Source organism: Aphis gossypii, chromosome 2 (assembly GCF_020184175.1).
Source record: "Aphis gossypii isolate Hap1 chromosome 2, ASM2018417v2, whole genome shotgun sequence".
Lineage (NCBI taxonomy): Eukaryota > Metazoa > Arthropoda > Insecta > Hemiptera > Aphididae > Aphis > Aphis gossypii.
The window spans coordinates 7,475,429-7,491,553 of NC_065531.1; the positions used below are offsets into that span (position 1 = coordinate 7,475,429).

At 29.3% G+C, this 16,125-nt stretch overlaps 1 protein-coding gene, 1 long non-coding RNA gene and 1 other non-coding gene across 7 annotated transcripts; all 3 read left to right on the top strand.

The window, feature by feature from the left end:
• The first annotated feature begins 936 nt into the window (after positions 1-936).
• On the top strand, positions 937-1,009 carry Trnaf-gaa (transfer RNA phenylalanine (anticodon GAA)). The gene has a single exon. It is a non-coding gene; the product is annotated as a tRNA-Phe (tRNA).
• A 350-nt stretch (positions 1,010-1,359) lies between these two features.
• Positions 1,360-6,181, top strand: LOC114125771 (zinc finger protein OZF-like). 4 transcript variants are annotated; one of them, XM_050201810.1, is made up of 4 exons: positions 1,362-1,498; positions 1,567-1,617; positions 2,062-2,683; positions 3,945-6,181. In XM_050201810.1, exons 3-4 carry the CDS (start codon positions 2,367-2,369, stop codon positions 4,927-4,929), a joined length of 1,302 nt encoding a protein of 433 aa, XP_050057767.1. In that variant the 5' UTR covers positions 1,362-1,498; positions 1,567-1,617; positions 2,062-2,366; the 3' UTR covers positions 4,930-6,181. The 4 variants fall into 4 exon arrangements, 3 of the variants coding, with proteins under 3 accessions (XP_050057767.1, XP_027845345.1, XP_050057768.1); XR_007604466.1 differs by having other exon boundaries at positions 1,360-1,617; positions 2,062-2,147; positions 5,468-6,181; XM_027989544.2 differs by having other exon boundaries at positions 1,363-1,617.
• A 4,945-nt stretch (positions 6,182-11,126) lies between these two features.
• Positions 11,127-15,020, top strand: LOC126550382 (uncharacterized). 2 transcript variants are annotated; one of them, XR_007604468.1, is made up of 4 exons: positions 11,127-11,247; positions 11,700-12,228; positions 13,135-13,511; positions 14,871-15,020. It is a non-coding gene; the product is annotated as an uncharacterized LOC126550382 (long non-coding RNA). The 2 variants fall into 2 exon arrangements; XR_007604467.1 differs by lacking the exon at positions 14,871-15,020 and having other exon boundaries at positions 13,135-13,543.
• The last annotated feature ends 1,105 nt before the right edge of the window (positions 15,021-16,125 follow it).

Consider the following 16,125-nt stretch of genomic DNA (forward strand, 5'->3'; position numbering starts at 1 on the left):
TGCGCTGACATCTTCTTGTTTTTTTTTCTGTCTTGGTTTCTAAATCTCTTAATTTACTAACAAAATTTTAGAATAAATGATTTATACATTGTTAATATGATAGTTTTAAAAATTCAAATCTTTCTTTATAATTGATTTCGTTCTACGCAATTGAACGTACCTACTGACAAAACTTGGTAGGATAAATTTTATAATTTATTAGAGGCCTATTAAATAAAAACTCAAAATCAAAATTGGTAGTGTTAAATTTAAACTTGAAGGTGGTACCTAACACCCTATACGGGCTTGTAACAATATATCAATAACAAGTTATTTTATTCACGAGTCACGACAGATTATAAAAAAAATATGAAATTGATACGTGCAGTGACATCTAGCAGAATAATGAGCAACTAGCCAAATTTGACTCCTATTTGGTATTTGACGCAGTGAATAATTTATTAAAATTATAATATGTGCGAACAACTTCAAAATTATTTTATAATATCATACCTATTATAATTATCAAACATAGAGGGCAAGATAGGGTACTTGCCCTTTCCTGGCCAGAAAATATTATGAATTTGTAGTTCAATAAATATAACATATTCACATTTATATGTGAAAATAACATTAAATCTTTACTATCTTACATTTGAGAATTTTCTTATTTTGACCTCCCTCCTAAAATTTTACAATAAAAATAAGTATTCATTTAGGTCTGGGTTTAAAAAATAAAAAATTGTAAGTTTTGTGCATCAATAATGAAAAAAAATAAAATAAAAAATGTACTTAAAATTATTTAGTCTCCTCCAAACAGGAAAAAAAATAAATCCTGCCAACATATCTGGTGCTAGTGAATACTGAATTTAGTGTAACATAATAAATAATTAAATTAACAATAAATTATAAATGTTACGCTTCAATGTAATCTACATTTCGACTTTCCTTCAACGTGCCGAAATAGCTCAGTTGGGAGAGCGTTAGACTGAAGATCTAAAGGTCCCTGGTTCGATCCCTGGTTTCGGCAGTAACTTTTTTGTTAATATTTACTCGTATCATTAATTTTTTATTTTTATTAAAATAGATTTTTCTATATTTTCTATGACATTAACAATTATTATAAATGAAAAAAAAACAATTTAATACTATCTAATAGCAGTTTATATATTAAATTTAGACTAGTAGAAAACCTAATCGATAAACATAAAATAAAAAACATATTTGGCAACAATGTAAAATTATTATCACACATAATATTTTGTATTTTACTATTTTGTACTATTGAACAGCACAGTGTTAGTACCACGATTTAAATACTGCATAATGTACCTATTATATAATCATTTATGTATCTAGAAAATTATTATCAGTTAAACATTTTTACTTAATATTTATCGTAATTATTATTGACATTTATCTAAAAACCACCAATCATTATTCAATATTCATTACCATTATAATATATTCTTTTGTTGCCACCAACTTCTATTAGTTCTATTTAGTATTTTAGTTTTTGGTATCAACACGTCATAATAATATGTCATACAGATACAGCTAACCTATATTTTTTTTTTAAATTTACAGTAGTACACCGCAAGTTTAAAGTTTCGAACAACTATGTTTATACATTTTGAAGTAAGTTAATTACTAAAATAGAAAAAGATCACTAGCATTCTTAAATTTTATAATTATTACGATTTAGTTCCACTCACTTTTTTTTTTTACTTTGAAATAGTACAATGGATACCCTTTTCAACAAAGCTGCATGTTCATGTATTCCATGTTGTATTTAGTGTAGACACACAGTTTAAAAGTATTCTCATTTTTAATAATTTTTTTATCAAGACTTACCTATTTAATTACAATTATTATTTGTAATTATGTAATACATCTTAGTCCTTAGAATTAATATCCCATCATTTTATCAATATTTGATTCTTCCAATCGAATATTAGACTGTATTAAACTATTTATTTTTTTCTCTTTAAAATTTATTATTTCATTATAGCCAAAATAAATATTTAAATGTGTGTACTACATCATAATCCAACTACATTTTTTTTATTGTTTTGTTTTAAGATAATTTCAGATAAAACCAAAGATGAATCTAGTCTTGAAGCAAAATTATGAACAATATTCAAGAACTATTATGGACACACAATAACGTACGGCTTCAAATTTTGATATTTTATGAACTTTTACCACGACTAGATCAATGCTTCTCTTTTGGTGTCGGGGAAACTTATCTTCCTAAGCTATAAAATGAAAATAAGTTAAATATTAATTTATTTTGTTATTTTAAACTTTATCTTAGATGTATTAGTGATAAATTAGCATGAATAACATTTTTAACAGCTAAACACAGCATCAACGCAATATTAATTATGGGGGTTGTTAAGAAAAACAAAACTGTAGTTAGGAAAAGCCCTAGACAGCATCAATGCAAGTATTGTTATAAAATTTTTCCATTCCCTAACGTATTAAAAAAGCACTACAGGGTTCATACTGGCGAACGACCATATGAGTGTGATTTATGTGGAAATAGATTTACACACCAGAATACTCTAAAAAATCATAAGATGTGTATTCACAATTGTGGCCGGGAAGAAGATTTTACTTGTGGTCATTGTGACAAAAAGTTTCCAATCAAAGAACGACTAATTGAACATGTACGCATTCATACCGGATATTATCCTCACAGGTATTTTTCTTTTTATTATCATTTAATTTGTGTGTAAAAAAAACAAGTATATTTTAATTAAATTATTTTTATTTTTCAATTGTTAATAATTGTAGATTATATTATTTCCAATTATAATATATTTCTCAAATTAAAAAACTTACAGCAATCAAATTAATTAAATTTGATCTTAAAATAATAATTTAAAGTACATATTATAACTATTTGTAAAATGGCTATAGATTTTAAGAAAATACTGGTGATGGATTTTCAATATAATAATTAATTGACCAAATGCATGTATTCTTTTTCTTTTAAGTTTTATAAAATTATTTAAACACTAATATCTATTATATTTAAAACTAATTAAATTAGTATAATTGTGTATACAATTATAGTTCTCCTTTAAATATACTATGCAGTGGCGTAACTAGGATTTTCTGAAGGGGGATGTTAATTATAAACATTAAATATTATATACAATATGCACAAACTAAAACTTTTATTTTAATTAATTAATATGTATACATATTATTTTATACTTCATATTGTATTTACGATTTACCTACTTTCCTATTTATAGGAAATAATTATTTAATATTACTATGTGCCTTTTTTGTATAGTATTTTACTTTTACTATCATTCAAACTATCATTAGATATAATCTATATTATGCTCTAATCTATTTTTTACAAAGAACTTTTGTCATGAAATATTTTTTATTTTGTATTCAGGCTTAGGCAGCTCAGTACAAATAAATTTGAACTATATTAGTTATCTAAAGTGTTCATTATGCAGAACTATACTTGTACACCCTAAAATTATAATTACATCAAAATAAAAACGATGGTACTATAAAATATTAAAATAGATAAAATTATGCTTTAAGATTTTTAATCTTAACATTGATTACAGTTATAAAAGATGAAGCATGAAAATTTACTAATTTATTATTCATTAGATTATACTACTTAATAATAAATAATTGACTTTATAAAATAAAATGGAAAATAAATACATATATTTAATACCTGTTTACCATCTTACTTAATTTTTGCATTAAATTAATACATAGTATAGTATTATACATTAATATTTTTAAAATATTGATTACAAGTTATAACATTTTATTAGTTTAAATATTATAAAGAACATAAATATGTATATTCACTAATTAATTCAGTCTGATTTAAAAAGTGGTTATTTATTCTATTTAACAATATTGTATTATTATTATCATTTCAATTGGCATTTCTTGAGCAATTTATATACATTTTTTAGATGCGACAAATGTTTAAAATCCTTCACACGAGCCAGTCAACTATGGCAACATGCGCGTTCTCATAACAAACAATATACACTAGAATGTGCAATATGCCATCAATTATTTGCTTGTCGTTCAGTTCTTCGTGGCCATATGAAACGGCATATGGGACAAAATGATTATGTATGTGAAGTGTGTGGAAAAGCATTTTTACGTAGGGATGGTCTAACCAAACATCTATCTAGCTATCATAATAATATCAGAGCATTCACATGTAAAATATGCCATAAACAGTTTAAAGGACATATGATACAACATTTGAGAACACATCGCCATGAAAAACCTTATGAATGTAAAAGTTGTGATGCTCGTTTTGTACAACGTTCTCAACTAACAGTGCATGAGAGAAGACATAGTGGAGAAAAACCTTATCCATGTCCAGTTTGTAAAGTATCCTTTGCACATTCAACAGCTATGAAAATGCATGTAAGACGTCATACTGGAGAAAAACCATTTAAATGTCTTGTATGTACCAATACGGCTTTTACACAACTACCACATTTAAAAAAACACATGTTAACTATACACAAAACAGACAAACCATACTTGTGTGTTAAATGTAATTCATATTTCAAAACAAAAACTCAAATAATAACTCATGAAGAAACATGTTCGCCAAAACAAGAAACAAAAGAATTTATTCCTCCTGGTATGGCTTTGGACCGAATGCGAATGTTATTGGCAGTTTTACTGATACGCATATCAACCACTGAACGTTTAAATGCATTAGGTTTTGGAAAAAGACTTATTGATTTGGTATTATGTGATTCTATTGAAAATTCTGGCCGTAGTCCTTACCGTGGTAATGGTCTAAGTGAAAATGATTTGTTAAAAAAGAATATTGAAATATTATTAGACTGGACTGTCCCAAAAATGTATATGGATCGGTTCAAAAGTGAACGACGCACAACTGAAGAAATTTTAGAAGAACTAACATCATGACTCTAAACTAGAAATAACATGACATTAACTTGTTAGCTTTTCTATAGATTAAGTATAATTTTACCCATTATCTGGTTTTATTAGATAATTATATAACAAACCTTAAAATGGCACAAATTTATCTGATCAATGAATTAGATTGCATATTATAATTTATAATCTACTTGTTCTTCCACAACTATCTTGCAACGCTGTATTTATAGCTCAAAACTGGTGGCGGTAAATTTGAGTACTAAATGTTAAATAATTCTAAAATATTTATTGTAATATATGTTCAAATTGAGGGATATTAATTATGTATTATAAAGCAATTTATAAAAGTAGTTTGTAGAACTTATGACATATTAAGCTTTTTCAATAGGTAATGGAAATATTAACTAATTAATATAATATCGGTGTTGGTTTTCACAGATGATAATACTATAATGTACACCTTTCCCTTGCTTTTCGCTGTAACTAATTTATTGTCATATGTAGTTTGATTTCAGACATCTAGTTAAATTTATTATTTATTCAAACCAAAATGAATTGTTTTTAGGTGTTATGTTAACAACTTGGATGCCAAAGTTTAGAAGTTAGTTCATTTTTAATTTTAATTTTATTTTTTTTGAAAACCAAAGACTTAAGCGGATTACCAAAGAATGTTATTCTAGTCACACCAGAAGAATGGTGAGAACCGCTACTTTATCAAAACAATCTATTCATAAAATTTACATAAACTTAAATTTTATTGACATTTCAAATTATAATTTTTATTTCCCATTAAAGTTTCAAGTATTTAAAATAATTTTTTCACAACTCTTTAGCATCAATAAACAGTTATTTTTTATAGGTATACAATGTATAAGTTAATGAAAGCATAAAATATTCTTGAATTCATAGATTTTACTGTATGAATAAAATATTTAATATATGTATGTGTATTATATCTGTTACTTTTAGTTAAAAATTAATTTTTGTTGTGTTCATTTTTTTTATGGATTATATTTAATTATTTTATTAAAAATATATTGTATTTATAATTAGTTTATAAATTATAACTTTATGGATTTTATGATATATTTAGAGTGTGAAGACTAGTGAATTAATTATAAATAACCTGGTTTATTGTTAACTGTAATTTATTCTTTAGGTTACCAAAAGTGTGCAAACTATGCTATTATCATATATAATAATTTTTTGGAAAAATGTTGTTTGAATATCTTATGTTTGTTTTGATTTAAAAAAAAAAAAAGAACATCTTAAAAATCAATTTTTGTGTATATTATTTTACCTTTAATCTTAAATAATTTTTAAAATATATATAATCTATAACAAATTTCAATCAATACAAGCAAATTGAATTTAAAAAAAAAGAGTATTAAATAACTATTAGACAACTTATTATTACTATTATTACTATTACTAAAAAAACTTAAAATATAACTACAATCTGTACGCAAACATTAATACAATTGAAGGGTAGGCGGGAATAATGTGCTATAATGTAACATTTTTTTGGATTTCATGTTTTTTCAGAATAATGTACAATGAAGCAATTTCGATATATTTTAAGAATTGAAAAATTCCTAGCATGTTTTAACTGTACAGAATTATCATGTACAAACTTGGAAACATAATATAAAATAGGTATAGGTATAGTTTTTTCTTTTTTATAGTTGTTTCGGAAAAATATATGAATTGCTACATAGCACATTATTACCGCCCACCCTTCAATTATTAAATAGATAAACAATTTTTTTTTACAGTATATGATTTCATGACGAAAGAGAATATCTATTGGCACTACTTTCAAGTATGAAGTCACTCGTTTAAATTAATCTATTTTGTATACAATTTAGATATTTTTAATTAAGTCATATGACCATTTTTGTTAAATGCAATGGGGAGGGTTTTCAGATATTATGACAAAAGCTAGCTTGATGATGAGAAGGTTTGGGGACATGTCAAGTGACATCAGAGAAAAATCTAAGGTTATAAGCTTGAAAGGATTGAAATATGTTTAATAAAAAAAATTGTGGTTTTCAGAGTTGAAATTCAAGCCAGGAATAAGATGGGAAGCTAGGGGCCCACTTGTATAAGGGGCCTATAATCTTCTAGGCTTAAAATTGCATTGAGTGATAATTTGTACTTTTTATAGTACCTTCAAGAATATTTTTATTTTTATTTTTTTCTTGATTGAACTAGCCGGCAATGGGGCACGTTAAAAAGCTAGAAAAAAAACTTTTACATAAAAATACTTCATTTTATTTGTAAATAGGTATTTTAATAATTACAGTAAACATCATAAAACAATAAAAAACTAAAAAAAGCAAATAATCTGTCTAAATCTAAATTCTAAAAAACCTTAAAAAAAAAAAAGAGCATCAAACATAAGTTTAAAAAAATATATTCATCACAAAAAAAAATATTAAAAATATTTATAAATTCATCAAATTATTTAAAAACAAAAAAGTAATTATAATACATTTATTTACAAGCCTGTTTCTAAACGATCACTACTGAATATGAATATTTTAAATAAATCAATTTAAAATTTTAGTAATAAAAAACCGATAACTAAAATAAAAGAAACATACATATTTTATTGCTTATTCAAAAATATTAGAGATCAATAAATTCTTTTGGTGCTAAATTCAATATTTTAGTATAGTATTATAATGTCTAGAAAACTTAAATACTTATAAATGTAGATAAAAACTAGAAAATACAAAAAATAAATAAAAAAAATTAAAATTAACTCTTCAAATACATTTATTTAAAACACATTTTGAAAAAATGTACTCACCAAAAAAAGTCAAAAATGCCCAAAAAGAATAAATATAGGTACAACAAACATGTTGTGCATGGTAGTATAGTAGTATAAATCGAATTTGTAGATGACATAACTTCGTTTTAAAGCAATAGAAAATAAAAGTAAATACCTAAATATCCATACTCTAGTTATCATAATTAAATAAAAATTATTAAATTTGATTTATTTTATACTATTATAATTTTAAAGAACTGTTTTCATTGATAGGGGCCAACAACCATAATATAGTATTAGCCCCTGAAGAACTTAATCAGGGTTAGTTGAAACTCATTGGACATAGCTGGAAAATTAATAATTCTTATAAATTGTATATTTGTGTGTTAGTACTTTTCGTTTAAAAGTAATTTTAGATCACGAAAGTTATATTCAATAGAAAGGACTAAAGTTAAGATATTTTGTTTTTGACTTTATACAAATCGCTCACCAAATTAAAAAACGTGTTTGTGAGATTATGTGTATATAATGTAATGGCTATGCCTTCTAACATTTTTTTTCAAAATTTATCTCCTTTATTACTTATGAGTAATTCTCATGTACACATATATTAAAAAGTGAGCATTTCAGGAAATTCAAAACAAATTTTTTCCCAGTATTGTGTATTTACAACTTACAATTAATCACAATAACTAAAAAAAAAAAATTATGAATGAAAGATGCACATGCAATAGGAGTCTTCAATAAGGAATTATTAGACAGATATAGAATTTAAAACTGTGATAGACGCAGACTTCTGCGGATAGACGCAATAAAGACATTATTAGAATATCATCAGACGACTTTGAAAGAATAAAAGGTGAACAGTAAGTATAGGTACACATATCTATTATCAAACCACGTTAAATAAAATAAAATTATTATCTAACAGTCAGGTATACATATGAATCAAGTGATAATAGTCAACGACTTAAGAAATGTAAAATACGGGCAGTATCAACGTCATGAAACAGCTATGCAAAGTTTACTTGAGAAGCAATCTCGTTGACGCGATCGTCAAAGAGACGTGTGTTATACACCATACCCCAATCCGAGATTCTGTTACGGACAACGAGAAACGTTGCTAAAAGTAGAATACGGTGATTAATTACCTACACGTGGAAAATGAAAAGAGGCGTATGCAAAAGGAGTCTTCAATATGGAATTATTGGACAGACGTTGAATTTAAAACTGTGATAGACGCAGACTTCTGCGGATAGACGCAATAAAGACATTATTAGAATATCATCAGACGACTTTGAAAGAATAAAAGGTGAACAGTAGGTATAGGTACACATATCTATTATCAAAGCACGTTAAATAAAATAAAATTATTATCTAACAATCAGGTATACATATGAATCAAGTGATAATAGTCAACGATTTAAGAAATGTAAAATACGGGCAGTATCAACGTCATGAAACAGCTATGCAAAGTTTACTTGAGAAGCAATCTCTTTGACGCGATCGTCAAAGAGACGTGTGTTATACACCATACCCCAATCCGAGATTCTGTTACGGACAACGAGAAACGTTGCTAAAAGTAGAATACGGTGATTAATTACCTACACGTGGAAAATGAAAAGAGGCGTATGCAAAAGGAGTCTTCATATGGAATTATTGGACAGACGTTGAATTTAAAACTGTGATAGACGCAGACTTCTGCGGATAGACGCAATAAAGACATTATTAGAATATCATCAGACGACTTGAAAGAATAAAAGGTGAACAGTAGGTATAGGTACACAATATCTATTATCAAACCACGTTAAATAAAATAAAATTATTATCTAACAGTCAGGTATACATATGAATCAAGTGATAATAGTCAACGACTTAAGAAATGTAAAATACGGGCAGTATCAACGTCATGAAACAGCTATGCAAAGTTTACTTGAGAAGCAATCTCTTTGACGCGATCGTCAAAGAGACGTGTGTTAACACCATACCCCAATCCGAGATTCTGTTACGGACAACGAGAAACGTTGCTAAAAGTCGAATACGGTGATTTATTACCTACACGTGGAAAATGAAAAAGAGCGTATGCAAAAGGAGTCTTCAATATGGATTATTGGACAGACGTTGAATTTAAAACTGTGATAGACGCAGACTTCTGCGGATAGACGCAATAAAAACATTATTAGAATATCATCAGACGACTTTGAAAGAATAAAAGGTGAACAGTAGGTATAGGTACACATATCTATTATCAAACCACGTTAAATAAAATAAAATTATTATCTAACAGTCAGGTATACATATGAATCATGATAATAGTCAACGACTTAAGAAATGTAAAATACGGGCAGTATCAACGTCATGAAACAGCTATGCAAAGTTTACTTGAGAAGCAATCTCTTTGACGCGATCGTCAAAGAGACGTGTGTTATACACCATACCCCAATCCGAGATTCTGTTACGGACAACGAGAAACGTTGCTAAAAGTAGAATACGGTGATTAATTACCTACACGTGGAAAATGAAAAGAGGCGTATGCAAAAGGAGTCTTCAATATGGAATTATTGGACAGACGTTGAATTTAAAACTGTGATAGACGCAGACTTCTGCGGATAGACGCAATAAAGACATTATTAGAATATCATCAGACGACTTTGAAAGAATAAAAGGTGAACAGTAGGTATAGGTACACATATCTATTATCAAACCACGTTAAATAAAATAAAATTATTATCTAACAGTCAGGTATACATATGAATCAAGTGATAATAGTCAACGATTTAAGAAATGTAAAATACGGGCAGTATCAACGTCATGAAACAGCTATGCAAAGTTTACTTGAGAAGCAATCTCTTTGACGCGATCGTCAAAGAGACGTGTGTTATACACCATACCCCAATCCGAGATTCTGTTACGGACAACGAGAAACGTTGCTAAAAGTAGAATACGGTGATTTATTACCTACACGTGGAAAATGAAAAGAGGCGTATGCAAAAGGAGTCTTCAATATGGAATTATTGGACAGACGTTGAATTTAAAACTGTGATAGACGCAGACTTCTGCGGATAGACGCAATAAAGACATATTAGAATATCATCAGACGACTTTGAAAGAATAAAAGGTGAACAGTAGGTATAGGTACACATATCTATTATCAAACCACGTTAAATAAAATAAAATTATTATCTAACAGTCAGGTATACATATGAATCAAGTGATAATAGTCAACGACTTAAGAAATGTAAAATACGGGCAGTATCAACGTCATGAAACAGCTATGCAAAGTTTACTTGAGAAGCAATCTCTTGACGCGATCGTCAAAGAGACGTGTGTTATACACCATACCCCAATCCGAGATTCTGTTACGGACAACGAGAAACGTTGCTAAAAGTAGAATACGGTGATTAATTACCTACACGTGGAAAATGAAAAGAGGCGTATGCAAAAGGAGTCTTCAATATGGAATTATGGACAGACGTTGAATTTAAAACTGTGATAGACGCAGACTTCTGCGGATAGACGCAATAAAGACATTATTAGAATATCATCAGACGACTTTGAAAGAATAAAAGGTGAACAGTAGGTATAGGTACACATATCTATTATCAAAGCACGTTAAATAAAATAAAATTATTATCTAACAATCAGGTATACATATGAATCAAGTGATAATAGTCAACGATTTAAGAAATGTAAAATACGGGCAGTATCAACGTCATGAAACAGCTATGCAAAGTTTACTTGAGAAGCAATCTCTTTGACGCGATCGTCAAAGAGACGTGTGTTATACACCATACCCCAATCCGAGATTCTGTTACGGACAACGAGAAACGTTGCTAAAAGTAGAATACGGTGATTATTACCTACACGTGGAAAATGAAAAGAGGCGTATGCAAAAGGAGTCTTCAATATGGAATTATTGGACAGACGTTGAATTTAAAACTGTGATAGACGCAGACTTCTGCGGATAGACGCAATAAAGACATTATTAGAATATCATCAGACGACTCTGAAAGAATAAAAGGTGAACAGTAGGTATAGGTACACATATCTATTATCAAACCACGTTAAATAAAATAAAATTATTATCTAACAGTCAGGTATACATATGAATCAAGTGATAATAGTCAACGATTTAAGAAATGTAAAATACGGGCAGTATCAACGTCATGAAACAGCTATGCAAAGTTTACTTGAGAAGCAATCTCTTTGACGCGATCGTCAAAGAGACGTGTGTTATACACCATACCCCAATCCGAGATTCTGTTACGGACAACGAGAAACGTTGCTAAAAGTAGAATACGGTGATTTATTACCTACACGTGGAAAATGAAAAGAGGCGTATGCAAAAGGAGTCTTCAATATGGAATTATTGGACAGACGTTGAATTTAAAACTGTGATAGACGCAGACTTCTGCGGATAGACGCAATAAAGACATTATTAGAATATCATCAGACGACTTTGAAAGAATAAAAGGTGAACAGTAGGTATAGGTACACATATCTATTATCAAACCACGTTAAATAAAATAAAATTATTATCTAACAGTCAGGTATACATATGAATCAAGTGATAATAGTCAACGACTTAAGAAATGTAAAATACGGGCAGTATCAACGTCATGAAACAGCTATGCAAAGTTTACTTGAGAAGCAATCTCTTTGACGCGATCGTCAAAGAGACGTGTGTTATACACCATACCCCAATCCGAGATTCTGTTACGGACAACGAGAAACGTTGCTAAAAGTAGAATACGGTGATTAATTACCTACACGTGGAAAATGAAAAGAGGCGTATGTCAAAGGAGTCTTCAATATGGAATTATTGGACAGACGTTGAATTTAAAACTGTGATAGACGCAGACTTCTGCGGATAGACGCAATAAAGACATTATTAGAATATCATCAGACGACTTTGAAAAAATAAAAGGTGAACAGTAGGTATAGGTACACATATCTATTATCAAACCACGTTAAATAAAATAAAATTATTATCTAACAGTCAGGTATACATATGAATCAAGTGATAATAGTCAACGACTTAAGAAATGTAAAATACGGGCAGTATCAACGTCATGAAACAGCTATGCAAAGTTTACTTGAGAAGCAATCTCTTTGACGCGATCGTCAAAGAGACGTGTGTTATACACCATACCCCAATCCGAGATTCTGTTACGGACAACGAGAAACGTTGCTAAAAGTAGAATACGGTGATTAATTACCTACACGTGGAAAATGAAAAGAGGCGTATGCAAAAGGAGTCTTCAATATGGAATTATTGGACAGACGTTGAATTTAAAACTGTGTTAGACGCAGACTTCTGCGGATAGACGCAATAAAGACATTATTAGAATATCATCAGACGACTTTGAAAGAATAAAAGGTGAACAGTAGGTATAGGTACACATATCTATTATCAAAGCACGTTAAATAAAATAAAATTATTATCTAACAGTCAGGTATACATATGAATCAAGTGATAATAGTCAACGATTTAAGAAATGTAAAATACGGGCAGTATCAACGTCATGAAACTGCTATGCAAAGTTTACTTGAGAAGCAATCTCTTTGACGCGATCGTCAAAGAGACGTGTGTTATACACCATACCCCAATCCGAGATTCTGTTACGGACAACGAGAAACGTTGCTAAAAGTAGAATACGGTGATTTATTACCTACACGTGGAAAATGAAAAGAGGCGTATGCAAAAGGAGTCTTCAATATGGAATTATTGGACAGACGTTGAATTTAAAACTGTGATAGACGCAGACTTCTGCGGATAGACGCAATAAAGACATTATTAGAATATCATCAGACGACTTTGAAAGAATAAAAGGTGAACAGTAGGTATAGGTACACATATCTATTATCAAAGCACGTTAAATAAAATAAAATTATTATCTAACAGTCAGGTATACATATGAATCAAGTGATAATAGTCAACGACTTAAGAAATGTAAAATACGGGCAGTATCAACGTCATGAAACAGCTATGCAAAGTTTACTTGAGAAGCAATCTCTTTGACGCGATCGTCAAAGAGACGTGTGTTATACACCATACCCCAATCCGAGATTCTGTTACGGACAACGAGAAACGTTGCTAAAAGTAGAATACGGTGATTAATTACCTACACGTGGAAAATGAAAAGAGGCGTATGCAAAAGGAGTCTTCAATATGGAATTATTGGACAGACGTTGAATTTAAAACTGTGATAGACGCAGACTTCTGCGGATAGACGCAATAAAGACATTATTAGAATATCATCAGACGACTTTGAAAGAATAAAAGGTGAACAGTAGGTATAGGTACACATATCTATTATCAAACCACGTTAAATAAAATAAAATTATTATCTAACAGTCAGGTATACATATGAATCAAGTGATAATAGTCAACGACTTAAGAAATGTAAAATACGGGCAGTATCAACGTCATGAAACAGCTATGCAAAGTTTACTTGAGAAGCAATCTCTTTGACGCGATCGTCAAAGAGACGTGTGTTATACACCATACCCCAATCCGAGATTCTGTTACGGACAACGAGAAACGTTGCTAAAAGTAGAATACGGTGATTTATTACCTACACGTGGAAAATGAAAAGAGGCGTATGCAAAAGGAGTCTTCAATATGGAATTATTGGACAGACGTTGAATTTAAAACTGTGATAGACGCAGACTTCTGCGGATAGACGCAATAAAGACATTATTAGAATATCATCAGACGACTTTGAAAGAATAAAAGGTGAACAGTAGGTATAGGTACACATATCTATTATCAAACCACGTTAAATAAAATAAAATTATTATCTAACAGTCAGGTATACATATGAATCAAGTGATAATAGTCAACGACTTAAGAAATGTAAAATACGGGCAGTATCAACGTCATGAAACAGCTATGCAAAGTTTACTTGAGAAGCAATCTCTTTGACGCGATCGTCAAAGAGACGTGTGTTATACACCATACCCCAATCCGAGATTCTGTTACGGACAACGAGAAACGTTGCTAAAAGTAGAATACGGTGATTAATTACCTACACGTGGAAAATGAAAAGAGGCGTATGCAAAAGGAGTCTTCAATATGGAATTATTGGACAGACGTTGAATTTAAAACTGTGTTAGACGCAGACTTCTGCGGATAGACGCAATAAAGACATTATTAGAATATCATCAGACGACTTTGAAAGAATAAAAGGTGAACAGTAGGTATAGGTACACATATCTATTATCAAACCACGTTAAATAAAATAAAATTATTATCTAACAGTCAGGTATACATATGAATCAAGTGATAATAGTCAACGATTTAAGAAATGTAAAATACGGGCAGTATCAACGTCATGAAACTGCTATGCAAAGTTTACTTGAGAAGCAATCTCTTGACGCGATCGTCAAAGAGACGTGTGTTATACACCATACCCCAATCCGAGATTCTGTTACGGACAACGAGAAACGTTGCTAAAAGTAGAATACGGTGATTAATTACCTACACGTGGAAAATGAAAAGAGGCGTATGCAAAAGGAGTCTTCAATATGGAATTATTGGACAGACGTTGAATTTAAAACTGTGTTAGACGCAGACTTCTTCGGCTAGACGCAATAAAGACATTATTAGAATATAATCAGACGGCTCTGGAAGAATTAAAAAGTTAACAGTAGGTAGAGATTAAAGGTGCACATATCTATTATCATACGACGCTACATAATTTACAATTAAATTATAATCTAACAGTCAGGACTATACATATGAATCATGTGATATTAGTCAACGATTTGAGAAATGTAAACTACGGTTAGTATCAATGACATGAAACTGCGATGCAATGTGTAATTGATGTTAATGAAAAAATGAGTAAAGAGTACTAGAATGAAGTACGTGGTTTGCTGTTAAAGTATGAGAATACATTTAAAGATCATATGATTAGAATTAAAAATCTTATAAAAGATAAAGAACTTCTACTACTTAATAAAATCATGAATAGAATTTATATTGAATAAATAATAACCAACTGTATAATACCAATGAATCATAAAACAGAATAAAGTAATCTCATTAATCTCAATCAAGTATTTTTAGTACCTGAGAGCTTTAATGATATTTCCAGATTCAAATTTAACTCCTATAATATAAAAGTGATTCACATGGCACTTAATGTACAGCAGAGCGGTACTTTTTTTTTTTTACATTTTCTTAATTTTCAGGGCATTTTTCACAAGTTATTCATAAAATATACGAAAATTGTTGCATTTAACAAGAAACTTTCTGCAATTTGCCAACAATACAAATAGTATATTTTACAACACGACAAGTTATCGTTGATAACAACTCTTTCATAGCTAGACCTGGAATAGTATTACCGAGTTAGTAACCAAATAGTACGTTCAGAACTAAACAAATAATAAAAATTATAGTTATTAACAATACTATAAAAACAAAAAAGAAATATAAA